Source organism: Rhincodon typus, chromosome 19 (assembly GCF_021869965.1).
Source record: "Rhincodon typus isolate 14 chromosome 19, sRhiTyp1.1, whole genome shotgun sequence".
Taxonomy (NCBI): Eukaryota; Metazoa; Chordata; class Chondrichthyes; order Orectolobiformes; family Rhincodontidae; genus Rhincodon; species Rhincodon typus.
In genome coordinates, this window is record NC_063350.1 from 9,528,178 (window position 1) to 9,555,792 (window position 27,615).

General features: G+C 42.2%; 2 protein-coding genes across 2 annotated transcripts in view; both read left to right on the forward strand.

The window, feature by feature from the left end:
* Positions 1-8,825, forward strand: part of LOC109914922 (E3 ubiquitin-protein ligase Itchy homolog) — an 80,602-nt gene extending 71,777 nt beyond the window's left edge. The window contains exon 18 of the mRNA XM_048608528.1: positions 1,805-8,825. Coding sequence (XP_048464485.1) covers positions 1,805-1,940 — 136 coding nt within the window. The 3' untranslated portion in view covers positions 1,941-8,825. The remainder of the gene's footprint in view (positions 1-1,804) is intronic.
* Positions 8,826-16,083: 7,258 nt separating this feature from the next.
* On the forward strand, positions 16,084-24,712 carry LOC109914921 (dynein light chain roadblock-type 2-like). The gene is made up of 4 exons (XM_048608486.1): positions 16,084-16,198; positions 18,258-18,333; positions 19,702-19,869; positions 23,827-24,712. The coding sequence occupies exons 1-4, from the start codon at positions 16,196-16,198 to the stop codon at positions 23,877-23,879; spliced, it is 300 nt and encodes a 99-aa protein (XP_048464443.1). The 5' UTR covers positions 16,084-16,195; the 3' UTR covers positions 23,880-24,712.
* Positions 24,713-27,615: the final 2,903 nt, after the last annotated feature.

The window sequence follows — 27,615 nt, forward strand, 5'->3', positions numbered from 1 at the left end:
TTTCCCGCAACTCATCCCTCACACCCCCTCCACGCAATAACAACCAAAACAGAATCCCCCTCGTCCTCACGTACCACCCCACCAACCTCCGGATCCAACGCATCATCCTCCGACACTTCTGCCATCTGAAATCTGACCCCACCACCAAAGACATTTTTCCCTCCCCACCCTTATCTGCTTTCCGGAGGGACCACTCTCTCCGGGACTCCCTTGTCCGTTCCACACTCCCCTCCAGTCCCACCACATCCGGCACTTTTCCCTGCAACCGCAGGAAGTGCTACACCTCACCCCCATCCCAGGCCCCAAGAAGACTTTCCACATCAAGCAGATGTTCACCTGCACATCTGGTAATGTGGTATACTGCATCCGCTGTTCCTCTACATCGGGGAAACCAAGCGGAGGCTTGGGGATCGCTTTGCAGAACACCTATGCTCGGTTCGCACTAAACAACTGCACCTCCCAGTCGCGAACCATTTCAACTCCCCCCTCCCATTCCTCAGACGACATGTCCATCCTGGGCTTCCTGCAGTGGCACAACGATGCTACCCAAAAGTTGCAGGAACAGCAACTCATATTCCACTTGGGAACGCCGCAGCCCAATGGTATCAATGTGGACTTCACAAGTTTCAAAATCTCCCCTCCCCCTACCGCATCCCACAACCAGCCCAGCTCGTCCCTTCCTCCCTAACCTGTCCTTCCTCTCACCTATCCCCTCCTCCTACCTACTAACCTCATTCCGCCTCCCTGGACTGACCTATTTCCTCCCTACCTCCCCACGTACACTCATCTCTACTGGCTCCATCCCCACCTCGTTGACCTGTCTGTCTCCTCTCCACCTATCTTCTCCTCTATCCATCTTCTATCCGCCTCCCCCTCTCTCCCTATTTATTTCAGAACCCCCTTCCCCTCCCCCATTTCTGAAGAAGGGTCTAGGCCTGAAACGTCAGCCTTCCTGCTCCTCTGATGCTGCTTGGCCTGCTGTGTTCATCCAGCTCTGCACCTTGTTATCCAAAATAGTGTACTTATTTTTGAGGGGAATAGCCACAAGGGATTCCTGCACTCTCTGCCTTACTCCTTTTGCCTTTCTTGGTGGTCACCCAGCTACTCTCTGCCTGCACCTTACTTGTGACCACCTCACTAAAACTCTTATCATCTCGGATGATCCTGAGTGCATCCAGCTCCAGCTCCCTAATACTGTCTCCCAGGAGCTGCAGCTGGGTGCACTTCCCACAGGTGTAGTCATCAGGGACATTGGAAGTTTCCCTGAGCTCCGACATCCTGCAGGAGGAGCATGTCACTGCCCTAAATACCATCTCAATTGCTCCAAGATTAAGAGGTAAGTTAAAAGGACTTTACCTGAGCTTACCTGTACTTGTTGCTGAGCTGCTGCTCATTAAGCCTATCGTGCCAATGCCTTCCTTCTCGCTCTGCTACCAACAAATTAGCATGTCTCTCACCCCTTTTTTGGTTACAGGAGGGAAGGAAACACTACATTGATGTAGTGTTTGGGGCTTAAGTAGTCCTTGATACCATAAATCAGACTCCTATATGAGACAGCAATAAGGATTCCGTCTCCCTCCCTCTTGGAGAAAGATATGACTAAAAATAAGAGATGGTGCTTGTGGCAGAGAGCGGTTTGACCCAAATAGTCAAAAATAAAATCTGTTTTTGGAAGGGGCAGGACCAGATTTTCCAGAGAGAACAAAAGACAAAGCTAACTCTTTTTTATAATTGTGGCTGGAGTCACTGGCAGATGAGTATCTAAATGAGTTATTAAACTTAGTCTGTAATGAAATTTTTACAGTTCTGATTTTTTTTTTAAAACCATCTTTCCCTGTAGTTTTAATCGTCTGGATTTGCCACCATACAAGAGCTTTGAGCAACTGAAGGAAAAGCTGTTGTTTGCAATTGAAGAAACTGAAGGTTTTGGACAAGAGTAACTACTGTATAATAATGTCGGGAGAGAGTATTGTGCTGTCATTTGAAAGAGATTCTGTAAAGGAGGAATGCATTACACTACCTGTGCTTTACTTTCCAGTAGACATCTGTTTATCCAGGCACGTCAGGGCTGTTTATTTGTTTTGGAAATCCTGTGAGGAATGGCTGAAAAGCGTTTGTCTTGCCTTTTGAAACTCTGTCTTTACAAGCTGGAGAACTTAATATAATGAGGAAATTGTACATGCTTAAATAGAATTAATATGCTGTAATGAACAGTTTAAAACTAGTACGTTCATTTCTGTTGTACATGTAGGAGCAGCCAGGCTGATATTCCACTTTAGACATAAGAATACAGTTGGCTGCTGTTGATAATGTAGAGATGGTTGGGAATGGGCTTCCTGAAATTAATAGCATCTTACAATTGGCGATGAGGCAGAGCTGGAATTACAGAGCTGCTCACCGTACATAGATTCCATTGTTGAGCTAAGAAACAAACCTAGATTGTGTATATCCCTCCTATACTTTTATTTCCCCATTTTTGTTTCCTGTTCGTACCATGTTAATTGTGTCCTCATGGCCCCCTGCAGCAGTCTCCTCTCTTCCACGTGCCCCCCACCCCACCTGCCCCTCAATTCAGTCCTTGTCTTTACTAAAAGATGTATTCATATTTCGTTTTAAAGATTAATTTAAGTGCATCTCAATGGATTAATTTAATTCAATTTTTTAATTTAAGCAAGTGCAGTGAACTTCAGGGAGTCCTTACCTTGTGGCAAAGTTGTTTTATTAAAGTTTTTTCCAGCATTATTGATACTTGAAAGATAGGTGCAGGCTACTGTTTGGTGAACAGATGTCTACTCTACCTTTGCACCTTGCATTAATTATCTTTTAAGCAGTCTGTTAGAAAACCTTGTGTCAGTAGTGCTCATTATCCCAGATATACTCTTCCTCCTCTGTACAAAGGGTAGCTAAAAAACAGAGGCTTTTGCCCTATATTTTTAAAGGACTGAGATATGTAGATCAATCATAGCTCTAGTTTTATAGAGCTTGATTGGAAAATATTTTTGTGTTATCTGTGCTGACACCTCTGATTCAGGAAGGACTGCTGTATAATAATATGTTTTGTTTTTGGTTAGAGGTTGAACTTTTCCCATGTGCACCCCACACCCCACACCCCTCCCCCCACCCCGGAACAACTTTGTATTCAACTTCTGAGGATGTTTTAAAGTGTCCCCACCCCACCCAATCCCCATATTCAGTTTGAACCTGTAGCACTCCAGGGCCACCTTGATCTATGTACTTCTTACCTTGTTTTTGCAAATAAATCGGTGTAAGTTTCCAAGATAGGCGAGGGACACAAAACAAAATTTAAAAAGTATAGTGGAATAGAATGGTAGTTTAAAAGAATAGTAACATTCAAAAGAACATTTTTAGTGAATAAGCACCCTGTATGACCAGGACCAGCTGTATAGAATTTTTTATAATCCTCTTTTGACCACTAGTGTTTGCTTCATATATCTATTTGTGAAAGGGTTTTACTTTGTAAAAACCTTCCCATAGCGGTCCCTGGATATGAGTTCTCAAATAGACCCATATCATTTGGGAGACTCCCTTTAATTGTCCTATCATTTCCCTGTTACTACTTAGTGTCCCGTTCTTACTCCCAATTTAGAATCTAGTGTTCATCCATTTGTGACCAAACGAAATGTAAGTGAATTTCGCTCAGGCTTTCTTTCTGGAAAAGAAAACAAATTTATAACTTAGCTGAGAAATCATCCCCAAAATCGCCTCCAGCTGTTTGGGCTACAGATTATATTTCTATTCCAAGTTTTTTTGTTTATAATCTAACTTGTTATAATTTATGCTGGTACCAACAAGGGTACAGTAAAGACCTCAGCCAAGAGGCTTGTTTCTGGTCACCATCTAATACGACCCTGTTGAAATTGTTGGGAGGTGCATTTGGGTGAGGACAACACTAAGCTTGGCAAAAAACACATTCTCTAAGCCAACACATGCGTTGCAGTTTGGGATGGTTGATGCCCATGGGTCTATACCCCAGAATAAGTTGGTGGTTTGAGGAAAGGACAAAGAAGAAAAGAATCTTATATTTCAACGGTATCGACTGTTAACTGAATAGACATAGCAAATTATTCAAGAGGCTTTGGTACAGATTAGTTTGAAAATTTGATTGCAACTTCCAAAGATTCACTAAGTCTGTCTATTCTGGGGCAGGTTTAGCCTTTTGCAATATAAAGCAAAAATAAGAAAGGTCTATGTGGTTTACTTCCAGCTATTGCCTATGGACTGAAATTCATAGTTGAAGTCACTCCATCAGGATCGAATATATAAAATAGTATATACTCTCTCGGTTACTCAGACTCCAACGTTTCTTCCCTGGTTGAATCATGTCAACCAGAAGTTGCTGCTGCAATAATCGGTTTATGCTGACTTTGTTACTCTTCACAGATTAACAATTTTGTTTAGCAGTTAACAAAACACTCTGGGATAGCAAGAGGCAATTCACCTGGAATCCTGCTGTCGATTAGTATTCTGTGAATCATGCTAGAAAGTGTTTGTTGAGATCTTTTGAGGGCTAGACTGAATCTGGTTTTGATGTACACCGTACTTGAATTGACCCTGAACGCCTGCTGTCTAAGCTCAGGTGAAGTCCAACTGTTTGGGTTAGAACTGGAGCTAGTGCAACTACTCCAGCAAGAGTCAGTACTTTCAGGATAGGGTGAGAAGACAATGAGGTGAGGACACTTGGCAACCTGACTTATTTTTAACACAACCTATTCTTAAGCTAAGATGTATTTGTAATATATTTTCAGGATTTATCAATAGATATTAATTATGTATATAGAGTATCAGAGTTTGGTAGTGTTTTGTTTTTTGCTAAAACCTGCCAATTTTAGAAAGTTTGGACTTCAGTTTGCATTTGTAAGTAATCACTGAGTTTCCAGTTTTAAGCTTGGTGTTGGAGCATCCCAGTTGCCATGTTAATAGATGCATGTTCCTGTTTAAACTATGGGAATTGGTAAGTCTCAAGTTTGTTAATCCATGTTGGAGTTGAGTACTTGGTCTTTGAACTTCTGCTAAGAGAGAAAATTCAGTACATGTTCCTGATTGTTCGTCCATTAAAATCCCATACTTGACAGTGCACACATGGCCTTTGGATGGGAGCAAGACCTGTACGTCCTCCACAGTTTGCAGTTTCCACACGTACACAGCACCTGTGGAACTATATGCCAGCATGAGTCAGCTTGAGAGTTAGCATTCTTAGTTTTAAAGCTATGCAAACTATGTGGAGGTTGCTTAAACAAACTTGGGAAAGCAAGGACTTATTACTGTACTACAGTTGGCCAGAATAGACCAATAGGCTTGCAATGAGAATTCCCTCATCGTCATCTAGCTAAACTGCATGTCAGGTATCTTGGTTTGAGTGTTCTTTGCTCTGGGGACCTCTTGTATCAAGCAAAACAGGTCTCCTCTCATTGATTTGTAACATTCTGTTAGATGGATGTTGGGAATGGATTTCAGTGCATGATTGTCACCTGAATGACCAGAAAGAATCTCATTTCAAGAGCTTGTATTGTCTTTGGTGAATCTGTTTTTATGAGATGCATGTCAGCTTGAATCCTTTGTGAGCCTATTAGCAGAAAGTATATTTTTCAGGTAGGAGAGGGAATCTCTGACTTGAGCAAAATGTTACAGCCCTTGTAAAAGCAGTTTTTGTTACTGTTTAACATAGTCTCGGTAATCTTGTGTGATTATTGATCACAATGGCTTGAATACTGATGATAATTGAACACCTGTAGTTTATTGCAACACAAATAATACATTTATCTCCCAGTAAATGTGAATAAACAATTGCAGGAAGATTTTGGGTTGCAAGGACTGTGCTGCACAACACTTCTGCTTTATTTTTGCTGTGTTCCTTGCCACTAGCTTGTTACAAGTACAGTTTCCTCTAAATAGATGAATGGCAGTCTTGCGTTGTGCATTTCCCTGGAGCTCTGCTGACCAACAAGTGGAAGCAAGATGGTAAAGAACTTTGTTCCAGTCCTGTTTGCTAACCTTCCTTCTCGCCATCCCTCGCTGTTTTCTTTGAAAAGCAATGTACTGTCCATGCTTTTCTCTGATGCATTCTTTTTGTTGTGCAGCCTCTAACTGAGTCTTAACTTTTAACGATGTAGTGTACAGATCCATTCAAACGGCGCCTCCCCCTAACCTTTTTCAGAAGCAAGAAATTTAACGCTTGTGTTAACAACAGCTTCCCTTGGTGTTTCTCTTTTTAGCCTAACCAGAAAACTGCAACCAAAAATCTACACTTCCATAGGATAATTTATTGATGTGTGTTAAAGCAAACTTACTGCAAAACGATGCTGCTTAACGCCATATCTTTTGAATTGTGGAGCAGGATGTGCTGATTCAGCTTCCGAAATGCTGATCAAGCAGCAGCCTAGATGTCGGTCTAAACTTTCTCAAATTAGTGGGAGGAAGTACTTTAGTTGACATTGATTATCACTAGGGGTTTAGACCCATCCGTTCCATCTTGATAACTCAATCCAGTCCCCACAAAGTAAGTTATTTTTTAAATGGAACTAAGATTAATACAATGCAAGAAACTAATTAACCATGACCACATTTCCCACATACCTTGTGTAAAATTGCTTTCCTACAATATTAGCACTTCTGGTTGGTTAATGTCTGCCTGACACATTTGGAATATTGGGGGTTATAACTGAGGCAGTCCTCCAGCTTTGCTGCAGGGGCAAGGGAAGCAAATTTTTCTGTCAGCTTTATAGGCTTGGTCAAAAACAGCATACACTTTGAGCATTTCATCAGAATTAAACTGTAATCTGTTTTCAACGGACACACAGGAAGCATAATATTTTTCTCATTCTGCTAAGTTAATCTACGTGAACGTAAATTGTGTTTAAAATCATGCCTTCCCCGTCCCCCCACCCATTTCTTACCATGCTTTGTCTGTGCAGCTCATTACATTGTCTTCCACCCACCTCCCCCACAAAAAAAACTTAAAGACGGTTTGTAAAGAGGCCGTGATTATAGCCGTCAATGATTCAGTTGATAAAGGATGCGCATGATTAATCATGGAGTGTACAATATTTGACTCCTGGTATTTGCCAAGTTTGCTGATTTTTGTTTTGTTGTTGTGCTGCCATAATTGTCCTCTGTATCCTGGCCAACAGAAATGCAAAATTGCCTGAAGGTGCTAAAACTTGAATGTGTATCCTGCTGAAATTGCATTTGATAGGGACTGAGTCCCTAAGAATGGCCTGGGGCTGGTGTGTAAGAGGTCTGCAGAACTGCATCTTGGCGAATGTCAAAATTTTTAAGAGGAAAGAAGGGTAAACGTTGACAGACAGCAGCAATATATTAGAACTGGGATTCATAGCAAGTGTTTGTGTCAAATCATGAGGGGAGAGAAGGAAAACTACTGAATGTCCGCTTCTTTATTCAGGAAATAACTGGAATCTGGAGCCATGGGTGCTGCACTTTGTTTAGATTTACATATAATGAACTTATCCACTGTGATATTAAAAGGAAACCAGATACTTTGACATCTGATGATTTTAAAATGATTTCTGGGCAAGATAAAGATGAAACCTAGCTAATTATCCAATGGTAATGGCTTACGTTTTTCAAAACAAAACACATTATGAAGTATGCTGTTTTTTGCCCCTTTTCCTGAAAGTGGGTGAATTGGAAGGAGGCAACTGATTTCTTTACTTTCCTCTTCCTCTCCTCCCTCACCATAATTGCACTGCACTAAAACCAGAAAATGTAAGCAAAATACATCTAAAAGAATTTGAAATTTGTTTCTGTCTGGGACATGTCATTTACCAATTTGGTAGTCCTCATTTCAGTTGTCAAACATGACTGAAAATTTCTGATACTACCTTGATGGGCAACCCGTGTTACATTCACAAACAGGAGTTGCTGATGGTATTCTATTCATGCTTCCTTCATCCTTTTGATTGGAGTGCTAAATCTGTCACATTATTGGTGACCACATTGATGTTGAGAAACATTGTTGGAATTAACCCATGGTACAATGTAACACAACACTTTATATAAATGCAAAATAACAGAGCAACTTTTATTCAATAGAAAACTGCAGTTTTCCTGTGAAGCCTCGCTCTTTAAGTCACCTATTCATAAGAATATTTTCTTTATCGTTGCCATCCAAGTACTTACCCACTGTCTACATTTTCAGAGAGGCAGCTTAGAGCTGGGAGTCATGTCAACCAAAGACCAAACACTTCATTCCATCTTTCTTGGTCTGCTGCCATTCTCACTGTCCTCAGCATATCTTCCTTCATGTCCAACTTTGATACAGGGAAATAAATTCCATTGCAGCATTATACTCTCATGGATTGTTGTAATGTCACATCAAGCTTTCATAAATCCATTGGATAACAGCTGCGTAGAATTCTTTCACTCATGCCCTCCGAACAAGCAACCCAATGTTATATAAAAGGCACTGATGTTAATTTGATTTCAAATAGTGTTTTTGGTATTTTCCATAAGTAGCATTTGAAATATTTCCAATAAATTCCATAGGAAGTTTGGATATTATTTCTGAGGCTGCAACATAATTTAAAGAAATCTGGGTAATTTCTCAGACCTTTTGGGCTTTCTATATCGTGTCTAATTTCCATTGTATGATATCTAAGGATTGTAAATCATGTTAATATTTCTGTGTTTAATTCTTTTGTAAAGCTGAATTGTTCCAGAAATGGGTTAAGGCAACTAAGATAATTCTGGCCACTTGGCAAAAGCTTCATACCTGTTTATCTCTGTAAAAATAGTTAACATTGTAAAAAAAAATAAAAAGCTTCTCTTTAAAGCTGTGCAGACAACAAGATCTTTTGTGAACAGTTTTGGGTCAGAATATTATTTCACTGCTCCCAGCAGAGCACGTGTTAACACAATTCTGATGAGGCACAGATCTTCATTCCAGTTCTATAACTGCAAAATATTTGACTTCATTGATCTATATTTCCTCTTGTTTTCAGTGAAGAGATGAGTGAATTTGCAAGAATTTTTTAAAATGTGTTCATTCATTGAATATGGACAAGGCCAGCACTTATTACCCATCCCTAATTGCTGTTGTGTAGATGTTGGTGAGCTCCCTCTTGAATCACTGCGGATCATGTGGTGTGAGTAGATCTATGGTGCTGTTAGGGAGAGCAATGTGACCAGACCCCACAACTTAACAAAGGATATCTTCATTGTGAAAACAGGACTTTGTCTCCACAAGGACTGTGCGTTGGTCACTCCTACAGATACCGTCATGGATAGATGAATTTGTTGCAGACAAATTGGTGAGGATGAGGTCAATTAAATTTTTTCCTCTTGGCTTCCCCACCACCTACTGCAGAATTTGTCTAGCTGCCGTGTCCTTTAAGACTCAGCCAGATCGGTCAGTAGTGGTGCTACTGAGTAGTTCTCAGTGATGGACGTTGAAGTTTCCCAAGCAGTGTATGTTCTATGTCTCTGCCACCCTCAGTGATTGTTCCAAGTGGTTTTCAGTATTGTACTGATTCATTTGCTGAAAGGGGAGGGGCACTCAGGAATGATAGGTGGAATCAGCTGGAGCTTTCCTTGCCCATATTTAACATGTAGCCATGTTGAGAGGTCATGTTGCAGTCGTACAGGACGTTAGTTCGGCCACTTTTGGAGTATTGCGTGCAATTCTGGTCTCCCTACTGCAGGAAGGATGTTGTGAAACTTTAAAGGGTTCAGAAAAGATTTACAAGCATGTTGCCAGGGTTTGAGCTATAGGGAGAGGCTGAATCGGCTGGGGCTATTTTCCCTGCAGTGTCGGAGGCTGAGGGATGACCTTATAGAGGTTTATGAAATCATGAGGGGCATGAGACAAGTCTTCCCCCCAGAGTGGGGGAGACCAAAATTAGAGGGCATAGGTTTACGGTGAGGGGGGATAGATACAAAAAGACCCTAAGGGTAACTTTTTCACGCAGAAGGTGGTGAGTATACGGAATGAGCTGCCAGAGGAAGTGGTGGAGGCTGGTATGATTACACCATTTAAAAGGCATCTGAATGGGTATATGAATAGGAAGGATTTGGAGGATATGGGCCGAATGTTGGCTAATGGTACTAGATTTATATAGGATATCTGGTCGGCATGGCCGAGTTGGATGGAAGAGCCTGTTTCCATGCTGTACAGCTCTATGACTCAGTGACTTTGTACAGTTCAGAGTCAATGTTGATTATTCCAAGGACATCTGTTCCTCTACAGTCTCTGATAGTGGTATCTGGGACATTGGATAGTTAGATTCCTTGACTGCATTAGTCTATTGTTTGACTCATATGTGCAACAGTTCTCCCAATTTGGCCCAAACCCCTAGATAGAGAGGACTTTGTAATGTCGACAAGGCTGGGCTTGCTGTTGTCATTTGCTATGTCTAGGTCTATGCCAAGTGGTTCATCTGGTCTTCACATTTACCTCTTACCTCTTTGACTTTGTAGTGGTTTGGTACAACTGAGTGGATGGCCATGCCATTTCTGTTCAGTGTCAAAAACGTTTCTGGGTGCCTGGAGTCAAGTGAAGACCAAAACAGGTAAGCACAACAGATTTTCTCCCCCAACAGGTGAGTTCTTATGACAATCAATGACATCTTCATGGTCACTATTACTGAGACAAGCTTTTAATTCAAGATATATTCATTAATTCTAACTCCACCAGCTGCCTTTTGAACTCGTGTCCCCAGGGCATTAACCTGGCCCTCTAGATTACTGGTCCAGTGATTAAATTTTAGAGTTGTCTAGTTCATCAATTGGTCCTGACAAGGCTCATTTGAGAGAGTAAATTACTGCAGATACTGGAATCTGTACTGAAAGCAACAAATGCTGGAAATCTCAGCGAATCAGACAGCATCCATGGAGAGAGAGAAGCTAACGTATCGAGTCTAGATGACTCTTCATCAGAGCATTGAGAGTTGGCTGGGTCTTCATTTGGAGTTCTATTTCCTTGTGTACCAATCATAGAATAGAAAACATAAGATCGCCTGTTTTTGTAAATAAATTGACAATTTCTTGTCTTTCTATAACTCTGTGAAATAATGCCCTGAGGCCTTTCACAGACGCATGTTTAGATAAACATAAACACAAGCTGAAAAAGGAGCTACTGTGGACAGCAATCGAAAACTGGACCACAGACAAGTTTCTTAAAAGTAGTAGAGAATTTGGGGACCTAATTTCTAGATTCCACCTTCACCGGCTGTCTTCAAGAGTGTTAGTTTTAAAAGTGTTGGGCCTTGATTGCAAATTTTTATATGGCATTCTTCACTCTATCCAGTTGACTTATTTTGATTCACAGATCTCCTCCCATAAGGCATAGTGACTTTAAAATTGAATTCTTAGGCTAATCCTCCTCATTTTGGTAGTCTCTCCCCATCTTCAAAAGCCTCTTTAAAACATGTTGCTTTATAGATATTGGGAAGAGTGTTGTTTTGTTTTCGGTATCTAGCTACTGACTCCATCCTTCCCTGGCAACAGTCTGAGGCTAAACCAAACCTTAGAACTGAGGATACTGGAAATCAGAAACAAAAAAAATTTGCTGGAAAGACTCAGCAGGTTGGCAGGATCTGTGGAGGGAAAGCAGAGTTATAATGTTTTGGGTCCAATGACTCTGTTTTTTGTTTTAGAGGCTAAACTAGTCTGTCCACAACTTTGGTTCTGCATTTGACCCCTGAGATGAGCTTCCAACCCCATTAATAAGTTTGCTTAGTTGTACCTCTATCATTGCTTGTTAATCACCTCTAAGTTCATCTGCTGTTAAAATTCTCATTCCTGCTTCTTTACCTCTAGGCTTAACTATTGTAATTCTCTCCTGGTTGGCCTCCCACCTACTAATCTCCATAAATTTGAAATCATCCGAAGCCCCTTGTGCGGCTAGGTGTCATATTTCATTTCATAATGCTTATTTAATGTAATGATCTTAACTGATGTTATTGCGGACAGAACCTGGCTTGACAAATCATGTTTTGATTTGATTTTAACAGTGGTCTCTCACTGAATCAAAAGCATGTAATGCTATAGATTTTGTTTTAACAATTAAATGGAAGCTTATAATGAAAGGAATGAAGCTAAAATAGACTAAACCAAATTGTCTACTTATAGGTAAAATTCAAATATTTTTAATCACACATGTAAAGCTATAATCCCAAAATACTGCTTTATAAACTGAAAAGAAGCAACAGCTTTTGTATAGTACCTATAGAAACAAAAGAAATGAATTAACAACACAAATACAGTAAATGGGTATGATCTTACAGCCATTGGAAAGAATGGTTGTAAGGAAATCAAAGCTGGGAACTAAATATTCAAGGCTATTTGACTTTCCGAAAGGACATACAGAATGGAAGGGAGGTAGGGTCAACACAGTGTGGAGCTAGAGGAACAAAGCAGGTCAGGCAGCATCAGAGGAGGAGGAGGAGAGTTGATGTTTCGGGCCTGGACCCTCCTTCAGAACCCAATGAAGGGTCCAGCCTTAAAACATTGTCTGTCCTGCTCCTCTGCTGCCTGACCTGCTGTGTTCCTCCAGCTCCACACTGTATTGACTGATTTCAGCATCTGCAGTTCTTGCTATCTCCTGGAAAGGAGGCGGGGTAGCATTTTTGTATAGGATGGAATGAGTACAAAAGCAAGAAATTATCTATGATCAGAAGATGTAAAATCCATGTGGGTGGAAGTAAGGAAGCAAGGGGAAGAAGTCTGTCACTGTTAGGAGCACTCTATTGTCCCTCTAACAGCTATTTGGCAGGGCTGAGAATAAATCAGATAAAGATAATGAAGGGGGCACATAAAAAAACAAAGCAATGCGTTAATCTTGATGAATGATTTGGGTGATGTTAATCTTGTAGATTGGGATAGTCAGATTGGCAGATGTAGTCATTAGAAAGAATTCATAATGTATGTTGGAGTCAAAGTTTCCTAGAACAATGTGCTATGGATCCAACGAGGGATCAGGCGATTTTAAATCTGGTGATGTGTAATGAGAGGTTTAATAATTGATGTCAGAGTAAATGATCCTTTAGGAAGCAGTGACCATTCAGTTTGAGGGGAAGAACTTGGATCAGAAAGATCTGTGCTAAGCTTAAACAAAATTAATTCTAAAGGCATGAGGGTACAACTTGCTGCAGTGGATTGGAAAGGGGTTTGGCAGCAAAGACAGTTGAGAAACAATGACAGGCATTTAAGGAAATAGTTCATGGCTCACAGAAAAGGTATATCCCGGTGAGAAAGAAGGACACAAGGAAAGGGACAAGCCAACCGCGGTCAACCAGGGAAGTTAAGGAGAGCACTTCATTGAAAGAAAAAACAGTGTGCTCAAGATTAGTTTAAGACTGAGGTTTGAGAAAGTTAGTTGGGAAAGTTAACTGGAAAAACACGAACCAAAAATAGAAGATAACCTTTGAGGATTCTTCTATATGTTCTTCTTTAAATATGTGAAAAGGAAGAGAGAGTACCAACATTAGATAATGAGGCTGGGGAAATAATGTGAAATCAGGAAATGGCAGATGAGTTGAATAAATATTTTGCATCCATCTTCACAAAGATACTAGTAACATTCCAAAATTATTAAATGGTCAAGGGCCAAAAGGAGGAGATGAAATAAACATTATAACTATCACTAGAGGAAAAAGTATTGAGAAACTACTGGGAGTAAAGACTGATAATTCTCTCAGACCTGATGGGACACATCCTAGGATATTAAAAGAAGTAGCTACAGAGATGGTGGAGGCACTGGTAGTAATCTTCCAGAAATCATTAGATTGTGGAAATGTCCCATAGGATAGGAAAACTGCCAATGTAATAACCTCTTCCAAGAAGGGACGATGACAAAAGCAAGCAGGTAACTACAGGCCAGTTTGCTTGACATCTGTCATTGACAAAATGCTAAGAGGCTATTATAAAGGATGTAATAGCAGAGCATTTATGAATACGTATGATCAGGTAGAGTCAGCATGGCTTCACAAAGTCTCATGTCTTAGTTTTAAAACAAATTATCATGGTTACAGAAGTACTTAAAGTTAATAATTAACTTCAGGTACACAAAAATTCCCACCTTTATCCAGAATCCAAGACTGCAAATTTGCAATAATTCATATTAAAACATATACATGCATCCCACAGGCATCATCACATATACCTTGGCAAGATTTATAATACCAATGGTTATATAGAAATGTGAATTTATAATAAATTGTAATCAACAATTTATTCGGTCAGTAAGCCCTACTTTTTGCTTGGTGTCTGTTTGCATCCTTTAAAACAACTGAGGCCAGTTAGATCATCCGATTAAATCAGTTGGCATCATTGAATTTTATTATAGACATATATTACAGCCTAATTCAAAATAAAATAAAATGGGGCACAATCACACCACAAGTACTGTTGGTGCTTTTTGTTCAGTTATAACTATAACTAACTGTCCCGTAATGTTTAGTTAATCAAATACGATCAGTAAGTTTGGCTATATTTTGTGTTTTTTTTTAAATTTAGATGTTTTTGGGATGTGGATATCACTGGCTAGGCATTTACTGTGCATCCCTAACTTCCCTGAAGACAGTTAAGAGTCAACTGTATTGCTGTGGGACCAAAGTCACATGTAGGCAGACTGACTAGGGAAGGCATTTCGGGTATTAGTGAAGCAGATGGGTTTTATCCTTAGACTAGCTTTTACTTCCAGATTTGATTGAATTCGCATTTCACTATCTGCCATGGATTTGAGCCAATGTCCCCAGAATGGTAGCCTGTGATTCTGGTGAGGTAGGCAATGGCATCGTGAAGTCTATAAAAGATCTTATTGTCCACTTGCACTTGGAGTTGCACTCTATAAATAACATGTTCTGATTTCTAGGCCAGAAACGTCAGCTTTCCTGCTCCTCTGATGCTGCTTGGCCTGCTGTGTTCATCTAGCTCTACACCTTGTTATCTTAGATTCTCCAGCATCTGCATTTCCTACTATCTCTGATTTATCTATTTCAGGTTCCAGTTTCGGCTGTTTTGGCAGTAACCAAAGGTGAAATCCATTGTAAAGTATAAACGTAAGAAGTAGGACCTTCGGCCCCTCGAGCCTGCTCCGCCATTTCAAACGATCGTGGCTGAGATGATCACATCTCGGCCTGAACTCCACTTTCTGCCTACTCCCCATAACCTTCAACCCATTCCTAATTAAAAATCTGTCCCCTCAAATTTATTCCATGCTCCAGCATCCATCGCATTTTGGGGTAGTGGATTCCACAGCTTAAATGCCCTTTGAAAAAAAAGTAATTTTTCCTCTTCTCTGTTTTAAATTTACCACCCCTTCTCCAGTCTACTGAAAGTAGCTACAGAAAAGAATGAGAGATAGTAGGAAGGGTTTGGTTCTAGGCTTGAGGTAACTTAATATGTAGTTTACATGTTCTCGTCATGTCTGCATGGGTCGTGGTTTCCTCACATAGTTCAAAGGTGTGCAGATTAGGTCGATTGGCCCTGGTACATGCAGCCTTTGGCGGATAGGCTGGAATGCTCTTTGGAGGGTCAGTGCAAATTCAGTGGGATGAATGGCCTCTTTCTGCACGCTAGTGATTCTATGATATGGTGTTGGGGAAAGGGGTGAGTTGATTGGCAGTGATCAGTGAGCAAGACAGTTTGGCAGGCAAAGGGAGGGATTATAGTACAGTAGGCAAGGAGAAAAGCTGATCATGGGACACATAAATTGGTGAAAATGTGTTGGTTGTGCCAAAGCAGCCCATGTCTCGACAGGACTTATGAACCTAAGTAGCTTTTTTTAAAAAAATTCCTTTGGACCGACTCCTGCCGTATGCAAGGATTGGCATCAATCTCCTCGAAAACAGAAAACTAAATAACTGGATATCAGAAACAAAGTCAGAAATTGCTGGAAAAAGTCAGCAGGTCTGGCAGAAACTTTTGTGAAGAAGGGTCGCTGGACCTGAAACGTTAACTCTGCTTTCTCTCTCTCCCCACACGTGCTGCTGAGTTTTCCCAGCAATTTCTCTACGGTCCTTGCGTGACCCTGGATGTCAGTCAAAGGTGATTGACAGGTGCCGCCCATTCATAAAAAGCGGGGCGCGGCGCTCGCCGCTGATTGGGCTCCAGTTGAGCCAATCATGGCCAGTGGCGATGATGTCATGGTCAGGTAGCGCGCAGGCGCAGTGGCCCGGCAGCCGGCGCTGGTAGGAAGAGCAGCGGGTGACCCGGGGAGATGGTGAGTGCTGAGCACCGCTGGAGCTGGGAGATAGGACACAGAGAGAGAGAGAGAGAGAGCTTTGCACAATGAGACCCAGCCTCTTCATTGCAACCTCACCGAGGGCTGGGCGCTGGCTTTGCAATTGCATTAGGGATTGTCAGCGGAATTGGACGTGACCTAACTGATAGGATCGACTCCACAGAGGTCCCCCTGTCTCAATATCGGCCGCTGGCTTTTTCCCCCTGGGTTCAACGCTGGCTGAGACTATTTGCACGTCTTGCATGGCAGGAAATCAAAAGCTTCCCTAGCGTCAACAGTAAGGCTGAACACTCCCACAATGGGCCGTGGCATCCGCTCCATTGCATTATGTACAGAGGTTAAGGGGAAGGAGTCCTCTTGGGTCACTGGACCCGAAACGTTAACTCTGATTATTTTCTTCACAGATGCTGCCAGACCTGCTGAGCTTTTCCAGCAACTTTTTTTTTGTTTGAAGAGGAAGGAGTATGTGTGGCCAGGGCCAGTGTTAGCAAGATGCTGTGCTAATGGCTTATTAATTTGAATGCCCTGTCACTGTGACGCTGAGTAGTAGGTCGTTTTAGATTTCGGCTTTTGTTACGTTGTCCCGTTTTCAGAAGTGTACTCCCAATGTGAGGATTTCAAATTTTCGTCAGAAGTCGTCCTCCATCAGTCTGACTGACTGCTGGTGCTGAGCCAGTACAAAGAATGCCGCTTGATTGAGCAGTATTTTCATCGGCTCCCCTCAATTCCTTGAGTCACTATGCAGTTCTACAGGTCAGCTCACTTATTCTGAAGAGCGTGCAGCAGGCAGGAGGAGTGGCTGTGCTTTCTAATGTCACAACACAAAACCCTGGCAGGCAGCAAGACCTGGATTCGATTGTACCACTTTTGTGATTGCCCAAGTATTCCTAGGGCAAAAGGAAAGGAGAAAATCAACTCCTTGTGTCTGTATATGTGTGTGTCGGTGAGAAGCATAGGGTCGCATAATGGCCACTGGGTGAGATCTAGGAATGCTACCAGCCCATTTGGATCTGAAGTAGGTGCATCAGTATCTTGACGACTTCTGTTGAATGGGGTGCGGAAGCAATGAACGTCGCTATATTGCTCAATTACTGATAATGCCAGGAGTTAAGATGTACTGTAATGGCAAGCAGAGCAAATAATATTCCAGTGAGATGGAGATCAAATATTCATAAGGAGAGGCAGCCTTGTTACCTCCAGAAAGCTTAGAGACCTTGATGGCAAACATACAGCTCACCATCTAGAGTTCCCATTCTCCTTACTAAGGAACAGTGTCCAGTGCAGAAGTCAGGCAGCTTGCAATCTCAGCTCTTCCTACCCAGGCTGGAGTTGAGCTTCTGACCTTGTATTTTCAGGTTGGTTAGCTCAGTTGGCTGGATGGCCAGTTTGTGATACAAAGTGATAGCAATAACATGGGTTCAATTCATGAACTGGCTGAGGTCACCATTAAAGACTCTCCTTCTCAACCTCTCCCGTTGCCTGAGGTGTGGTGACCCTCATGTTAAACCACCGCCAGTTGTCCCTCTCTCAAATGAGGGAGCAGCCCTATGGTGTGGTAAGAAACTATGACAACATTATTATTCTCACTGTTACAAAGACTTGTTGCTCTAACATTGCCCACCCCTGTCATGTCCTTGGCCCCTGAGCTTCTGAATCCTTTGTTTTTATGCTATTGTCACCTCCAGACTTGATTATTCCAATGAACCTGTAGTTGGCTTCCCGTTTCCCATCGTCTGTGACCCGGAGCTCATTACTAAACTTCACTGCCTGGAAATGGTCCCATCCACCTGTAACCCCTGTCCTCACAGTATTGTCTTGACCTAGTAGTTCAAACATAAACCTTTAATTGCTTGCAGTAAATCCATTTGTGGTTTTTTTCTTTTCTCTCTCTAACTCCATCCTTTCTTCCCCTGTAAATGAGTGGATTGATGACTAATGTTCCAATCTGTTATCTCATTGAAAAATGAGGGATGAAGGAAAATATTAAGAGACTCTTGGTATCTCCACATGGCCATGTTGATGTTTCTTCTCTTTTCAGGCTGAAGTTGAAGAAACTCTGAAGAGAATTCAGAGCCAGAGGGGTGTGGTAGGCGTTATTGTTGTCAATGCAGAAGGTATTCCAATAATTTGTTGCCTATTGTAAAGGACTGTACCTTTCTGATTCATTGTCACACTGGTTTGTTTACAAGCTGAACATTTAAATATCTACATATGTTGGAGGTTTTATTACAAATCCCCCTTCTGCCTCCCCCCTGGTTGAAGTCCTTACATATTTTGATGAGCTAACATTGTCAGCACTTTACAATCACTCATTATTTTAGATGCCTTTGTGTTTCAGGATATACGTTAACAAACTGGATGGTGGCAAACATGGAATCTTTCATGTTTGAAGGTGGTTCTGACCCACAGTGCCCTGATTTCTGCCACTGTAGGGTAAGGAGGGCAAGTTCAGAATGCACCCCATTTGGACCCGGTTGGCACCAACGTGATCCACACCAGCCTCCAGCCAACCAATGAGCTGGAGTTGCTGTGGCAACCTTTGTTTCTACCTGCAGGTCATCACCTGGAGCTATGGATGGTGATGGTAGTGGTTCCACTTTCTTACCAGCCTCAAGGCCGGGAGTCCCTCCTGCTCTTTTGTGTCATTGCTAGTGGCCAGAGGTTTTATAAGTTGATACTTGTTATAAATGCATTTCCCTTTACCATCAGCTCCTAGAAGGGGACTTTGAACCTTGAGCTTCTGGATCAGAGGCTGGACACTGCTACAAGACCTCCCACTTTCATGGAATAATTAAACCATAATGCAGAGTGGTTTCAGTGAAGGCACAGATGATAATGGGAGCTAATACTCCTCAGTGCCTGAAAAATGCAAGTGATTGTAATATTAAGTGATGCCTGGCTATCAACCATCAGGGCTTGTGGTTAGTGTAATGCTGCCCCAATGCTCCTTCCTATGATGATTCCAAAGACCGTTTAGTCATCTGTGGATGGGGCTGGATCCACAAATAAGCCTCATCAGAAGAGGCCCTTTGTCTTTCAGAACCAGATATAGTTTATTACATAACAGCAACAATATACAGGTTACTTTAACACTGAGGCATATCAACTATTACAGTAATCTCCTCATTATGCAGTACATACAGGGAATGGGGGTGCGAGTTAGATGAAGCTGCTGGTAGCAGGACCATACTCGTGGTGGCTGGAAGAACTCGACTTGAAGATGACCATGTCTTTTAAAAATGAGGACCTCGGGGAGTAGGCAGGGCCTCAGGCTAACATTTCCACCTGCAAGACAGCCCCTTTGACAGTGCCACACTCCTTTGGCACTGCACTGGAGTATCAGCCTAAATTTTCACGCTTCAGTCCTGAGTAGGAATTTCTGCTTTGGAGGTGAGTGTGTTACTGACAGCTGATGCTGACCAATTGCTCTGTTTCAGCCTGTCACAGTCACATGGTCTGAGTGCCGATGTGCTCTTTCTCAGGTATTCCCATCCGGACCACCATGGACAATGTGACCACAGTCCAGTACGCGGGACTTATCCACCAACTGTCAATGAAAGCTAGGAGCACCATCCGGGACATCGATCCACAGAATGACCTCACGTTCCTCAGAATCCGCTGCAAGAAAAATGAAATCATGGTCGCACCTGGTAACTTAAAAAAAAAAAAAAAAAAAATTTGTTCACACAATGGTCATTGGCTGGGCCAGCATTTGCAGCCTGTCCCCAGTTGCCATTTGAGAAGGTTGTAGTGAGCTGTTGCCTTGAACTGCTAGTCTTTAGGGTGTAGGGCCACCCACAGTGCTGTTAGGGAGGGAGTTCCAGGATTTTATTCTGGAGACACTAAAGAAACGATGATACATTTCCAAGTCAGAATGGTGAGCGAGTCAGATGAGGAGCTTACAGGTGGTAGTTTTTCCTTGTATCTCGTCCTGGTCCAAGGTGGCAGAAGTTTAATGTTTGGAGGTGGTTTGTTTCGATGTGTCCTTTATGCATATGTTCAATTATTCTCCTCCAGGATAACAGCTGAGCTATCTAACCCTTGACATTGTTGTTATCAGCACTATGGTGACCTGGCTGACCACTGTGAATGAGAAATTCCTAGGTTTAATTCCCGATCTTTGCCCTTTGTTGAATATTTGTTTACAGACAATTACACATTTTCTCTGCGTTTGCCAGCTATTTTCCCCTTCACTTAACCTGCTTTTAAATCTTCTTAAGTCCTCTTATGACCTACTTTTCTACCTATCTTTGTGTCACCACTGAATTTAGTGATCACACCTTTGGTCCCTGTGCTCCTATAACCAAAGGTTTTTTTTCATAGAATCCCTATAGTGTGGAAACAGGCCCTTCGGCCCAACAGGTCCACACCGACCCTTGGAGCATCCCACCTAGACCCATTCCCCTATAACCCACCTAATCTACACATCCCTGAACACTACGGGCAATTTAGCATGGTCAATCCACCTAGCCTGCACATCTTTGGACTGTGGGAGGAAACCGGAGCACCCGGAGGAAACCCACGCAGACATGGGGAGAATGTGCAAACTCCACACAGACAGTCGCCCAAGGGTGGGATCCATCCCGGGTCCCTGGTGGCAGCAGTGCTAACCACTGAGCCACCATGCCGCCCTCATTAAGGTCTTAAAGGATATGGGCCAAAGGCATGTATATGGAGTTCAGCCACAGATTAGCCATGATCTCATTGAATGGCAGAACAGGCTCGAGGGGCTGAGTGGCCTACTCCTGTTCCTACATGTTCCAATGTCCCTTTATCCACGCCATTTGTATAAATCACTGAAGTCTGATGCCCCTAATACTGGTCCCTGTGGCATACCACTTGTTACATATTGGGAACAGGAAATGACTCTCTATGCCTGTTGTCGGTTTCCTGTTAGCTGGCCAATCTTCTCTGCATGCCAATATTTTATCCCCCTACATCATAAGCCTTTATTTTCTGCAATATCAAATGCCTTCTGGAAATCTAAGTACAATAATTGCATAGCACAAGTTACTTTCTCAACGAATTCCCCATAAGTTGGTCAAATGTGATTTCCTTTTCACAAAGCCGTGTCAACTCTGCCTGATTACGTTGAACTTTCCAAGTGCCCTGCTGTAAGGTTTTTAAAGATAGTTCCTCACATCTGCCCTTGAACTGATGTTAAGCTAACTGGCCTGTGGTTTCCTGCTTTCCATCTCCTTCCGTTCCTTTGCATAAAGGAATTACATTTCCAACCTGATGGAACCTTCAATGAATCAAGGGAGTTTTGGAAACTTAAAACCCATGCATCAACTAATTCAGTAGCCATTTTTTTTTATAATCCTAGCTTGAAGCCCATTCAGCTCCAATAATTTGTTCGGTATCACTGCACTTGTGATTGTAATTCTGCAGTGAAGACTAATCCAAAATACATGTTCAATTCATTTGCCATTAGATTGTTTGTTTGTTTTCCATTGATTAATTCCCCAGTCTCATTTCCTATAGGACCTAAAGTTGCCATTGTTCCATGCCCCAGGTAGAAGGAAAGGTTGGAAAAGGGAATTCTTTGTGGATTCCCTCAGTCAGTGCAGGAATTGAGCGCATACTGTTGGTGTCACTTTGCATTGCAAACCAACTATCCAGCCACCTGAACTGAGCAATTCCCTCTGTTACCAGTGTTTAGCTAGTATCATTTGCTGTCTGAAAGTAAGACTGGTTGAGCAAGATGGAGAGAGAAAACTGGTTGTCAGTGGCATCGATCATGCAGTTGTTCTATACAGAAGACGGAGAACCTTGCCTAATGGCATTATTGCTTGACTAGTAATCCAGAGATCCAGGTAATGTTCTGGGGAGCTGAGTTTGAATCCCACCATAGCAGAGAGTGGAATTTGAATTCAGTAAATATCTAGAATCAAGACTGTAACAATGACCATAAAACCATTGCTGATTGTTGTGAAAAACCCAACTTGTTCACTAATGTTCTTTTAGGGAAGGAAACTGCCATCCTTATCTGGTCTGGCTACATGTGACTGCAGACCCACAGCAATGCGGTTGACTCTTAACTGCCCTCTGGCCAATAAATTCTGGCCGAGCCAGCAACACCTACATCCCATGAACAAATTTTTAAAAGAGGCCCATTGACTCTGTTCTGCTAAAACTACATGATGTGTGGAGTTGACCCTTTTCTCTGGACATTATTAGTAAATAATATTATATTGATGAGGAAGAGCAGAAGGCTCAAGTAGAGCCCATTTACTAATGGCTACATGCAGATGGTTGACCTCCCCCCCCACCCCCTCTAGAACTAAAACAAAACACCCAAAGAAGAACACCTTACCTTATAATCTGTAAAAGGAGTGTGAAATGTGATGAAACACTGCCTTTTAGCAACTTCTAGTAGTTAAATAAAATAAATCCCTGACACCCACTTTAAATTCAACCAGTAACAATTTATTTATCTAACTCTAACAGTGAACAAATTAACTGAACTATTAACAAACCGAATAAATCCCTTCCAATTACTAACTATTCATGTACAACGCAAAATCCTAATGGTATGCTATTCCAATAAATACAAGGCCCACTTGTATAAAAAAAATGGAATTTAGTCTCTTGAAATTACAGCCAGGTTACGTGTCTTCTCAAATGTTCTGTGCCTTCTCTGTTGATCCTTCTGTCAGGAATATTAACGAGTTGTGCCATTGGTACCATTGTTACTTGGATGGTGCTTTCTCTAAGACATAGAGGAAGCTCTGAGAGGCAGCGGTTCTCTCTCAAGAGCTGAGGGCCGTTAGCTCTGGCGGATGGCAGCTATCTCTGGGGTCTGTGTCCAGCTGCCCCCTTCTTTTTATTCCTTTGAAGACGTATCAGTATTTCTTACAATAGGATTGGTCCTATGTTGTCAAAACCATCATACTTAAATTTGATAGGTTTTTGGTATCTAAGTGCCTGGTTCAAATTGATCGGCTAAATTCAAAAACATGTTTTCTTGGTAAAAAACTGCTTCTGGCCTGCTAACTGTATGGTCTTTTGATACACATATTTCAATTTGGGTGCTGTCTGTGTACTTGCAAACTTTAAAGCTGCTGCTTGTGGACATCCATTTTAAATCCCTACGCGCAGACAAAACACATGATCTTTTAAAGGGACCACGCGATGTTTTCTCCCCCCCACCCCCCCAGCACTTTACAAACACCAAATTTTAACTTCCTGCCTCCCCATCCACAAGTGTTTTACTCAACCTCGCAACATGGGCAAGTGAAGGCAGTTTGACCGAGCTGGATGCCAGGGGATAGCATGTTCGGCTGTGCCAGAGGCCGCTATGGAGTGGTTGAAGACCGAGAGAGAAGCAGGTAGTTCACCTCCTCACAAACACAGTGACGTTGTGACTTCAGTTAGGGTCGCTGTTGTGAGAGATGGAAATCTGATTGGGGGGAACTAAGCATGTGGCAGAAAGGTGAACCCAGAATAATACGTTTTCAGACATTCTCATTCATAAGGCATTACTAAAAGTGGGGGAGTGACCAAAATTCAAGTCCCCGAGTCCAACTGACAATCTTGCTTTTTCATCTAATTGCTTGCAAAGCGGAAAGCTCTAATTATTCACTTTTTGTTTTTCTCCCTGACAGATAAGGAATATTTGCTGATGGTCATACAGAACACCAATGAATCGTCTCTGTAACATCACTGGGGCTCGGGTGGGTACCTTTGAACAGTTTCAAGACTGTATGGAAACACTCATTTACACGATGGTGATTGGGGGCATTGAGTTCTCGGTGCGCCTGCTCGAGACCACAGCTATACTCGCTGTAGTGTAACTCCTGTGCTTTTGTGATGCTTTTCCTGAAACAAGTGACTGTGGTCTCTTTCTTCCTCAAGTAGTTGAATGACTGTATTACTCATTGCCCAGTGCCTTGCTGCTTGTAACTGGTCATGTGTTTTGTTCATTTGCATCGGACACCTACTTATCAATTGATGCAGTAGAGGCTGTCTCTATTTTTATTGGTCAAGTCCCATTTTAAACACCATCAATCAGTATTGGAACAAATACTGTGCCGAGCTTTCTTTTGGGAAATTGGAACTGATTCCCAGTGTAATTTGCTGTGTTTAACACATAATGGTGACCTTATTTAAAATTATAGTGCTTTGGGTCTTCAATAGCTAACCATTTTATTTTCAGCTGTGTAAGGATTGGTTTGTTGTCCTGCCCAGAGTACTCAGACAGAGCTAGGATAAATGTAATTAGAATATATTTAGATTGGGAAATCATTGTCATTAAAAGGATTGATCCTCAGAGTAGGAGAGGGCTGATCTCTCTCTTTCAGATTTTTAATTATTTCCCAAAATAAATGTTTGGTTAAAAAGATGTATGCCAAGGCTGTAATAAACAGCAGCTATTGGAACTGTGTTAGCAGGTTACAGCGTGCAGACTGGATATATAGATTGGGTGAGGCAGAAAAGGAGAAAAAAATGAAAAAATTGTTTTACTGAAAATAAAGACTTATTCCACAAACATTTTATTTGCTACTTGAACAGTGCATCCTTGTCACCAGTCTGCTTGTAGCACCATATTAACAGTCTTGTTTTTAACACAAACTGTACCGCTAGAGCTTTGGTCTTTCTGTTTACAAAAAGATCATAAGAAGTGAGAACAGGAGTAGTCCCTTCAGCGTATATTGTCTGCTCCGCCATTCGATGAGGTCAGGCTGATCTGATAATCCTCAACTCCACTTACCTGCCTTTTCCCCATAATCCTTTCTACACTTACGGATTAAAAAGTCTCCTGTTTCAGCCTGGAATGTATTTAATGACCCAGCCTAAACCGCTTTCTGCAGTAAAGAATTCCACAGGTTCACTACCGTTGGAAAGAAAATGATCCTCCTTACATCAAACTTAAATGGGCAACCCATACTCTGACATTATGGCATCTGGTCGTAGACTCTGCACAAGGGAGAAACAGCCTTTCTGCATCTACCCTGTCATGTCATCTAAGAATCTTGAATGTTTTGACAAAATTATCTCATTCTTCTAAACTCTAATGGGTGCAAAGCCAATCTATTCAACCTCTCCTCGTAAAACAGTTTCTCCGTACTTGCTATCAGCCTATTGAACCTTCTCTGGACCACCTCCAATGCCAGGATATCCTTAGATATACCGCTCACAGTATTCCAACCATGGTCTGACTAATGCCTTGTACTGTTCTAGCAAACCCTCCCTCCTTTCATACTCCATCACCTTTGAAATAAAGGCCGATATTCCGTTTGCCTTCCCTATTATTATTGATCTTTTATGCTAGCATTTTGTGATTTATGCACAAGGACTCCCAAATCCAACTGTGCTACAGCTTTCTGCGGTCTTTCTTTGTTTAAATAATATTCAACTCGTCTTGTAATCTTGCTGCCAAAGTGCATAATCACGTACTTTCCCACACTATAATCCATCTGCAAGTTTTGCCCATTCCCTTGAACTATCCATATCCCACTACAGACTCTGTGTGTCATCCTCACAATTGCCTTCCTGCCTATTTTTGTGTCATGTTCAAACTAGTAGAATAACTCATCATCCCAGTTATGCAACAATTGTAGCCCCAGCACTAATCCTAATTACAGTCTGCCATCCTGATAATGTCTCCCTTATCCCAACTCTCTCTCTCCTATTAGTTACTTGTCCTCTACTCTATCCATACTAATATAGTACCTCTAAACGCAGGCTGTTAAATAGCATTATGTGTGGTGCTTTATCAAGTGCCTTTTGGAAATCCAGATGTCTTACATCTACTGGTTCCCTTTAATCCTGTTTATTACCACTTCAAAGGATTCCATTAAATGTGTCAGGTATGATTTCCTCTTCATTAAGAAGAGATGATCGGCAGAACATTCCTGGTGCTTTGATGTTTAGAGTGGGGTGGGTCGAACAACAAAGCATGATGTTCCGTTTAATAAATAGGGAAATTCCTTTCTCTAAGGAGTTTGTTTGCATCAATGAGTTAGAACGTGCTGAGACTGGGACCTGCCAGCTACGAGTTAGTGGCTAACACTCTGTCCTCAGAACCTTGAAGCTCGTGGATTCAAGTCCCACTCCAGGGCTTAAACTGAACAGTGAGTTCACTTGAGTGCAATACTGAGGGTGTTCTACAGCATGGGTAGGTGCTGCCTTTTACAGGAGCTGTTTAAATGGGTGTCCCCTCTGACCTCTCCAGTGAATTATAAACATCTCAGGGCACAATCTTTAAGAGCTTGCGAGTCGTCCCCAGTGACGTACTAAGTTGGCCAGGAGCAGTGTATTTTAGCGCAGTAAAACTGTTCTATTTCCTGGCTCTGTAGATTGTTAAGGTGCAAAGATGGCCTTTAGTAGAGTGATGTGTCTTCCTGCCAGATGTAGGGGATTAGGGAGCATTTCCATTGTTACAGATTATTATGTCTGCAGGAGGTGTGCTTGGTTCAAAATCCTGTTGGCTCGCATGGATTGGTTGGAGAGGCAGTTAGAGGCAATGAGGGATTTACAGGAGCTGGGGGTGCGATGGATGGCAGTTACAGGAAGGGAGGTAAACTGAAGATACAGTCAGGTAGAGGGGTTACTTCCAGAAAAGTTAGGAGAGGGAGGCAGGTCGTGCAGGAGTCTCCTGTGGCTATCCCCATCTCAAACAAGTATGCTGTTTTGGAAAATGTAGGGAGTGGTAGACTCTGAGGAATGTAGGACTGACAGCCGGGTTTCTGGTACCGAGACTGGCTGTAATGTAACAAGGGGTACACCAGGTTCCAAGCGATTGATTGTGATTGGGGACAGTCTAGTCAGAGGCACTGACAGACAATTCTGTGGCCGACAGCAAGATATCAGAATGGTGTGTTGCCTCCCAGGTGCCAGAATCAAGGATCTCTGAGAGGGTGCAGAATATTCTCACAGGGGAGAGAGACCAGCAGGAGGTCACGATATACACATTGGAACTAACGACATAAGAAGAGAAAAGAACGCGATTCTGTGGAGAGAATATAGGAAGGTGGTGGTCCTCGGTGGTGTTGGTGTTGGTGGGGGGAAGAGGCGGTTAGTAATATCTGGATTACTCTTGGTGCCACAAGCTACTGAGGGTAGGAATAGGAGGATAGAGCAGATGAATGTGTGGCTGAGGGGCTGGTGCAGGGGAGAAGGATTCACATTTTTTTGGATCATTGGAATCTCTTCTGGGGTAGAAGTGACCTGTATAAGAAGGACGGGTTGCACCTGAGTTGGAAGGGGACTAATATACTGGCAGGGAGATTTGCTAGAGTTGCTTGAGAGGATTTAAAGTACTAAGGGGGTTGTCAGTGGGACCCAGAGAGATAGTGAGAAAAGAGATCAGTTTGAGACTGAAACAGTTGGGAAAAGGAGTAAGTCAAACAGTCAGGAACAAAGCAGAGAATGAGGTCGGACTGATAAAATGC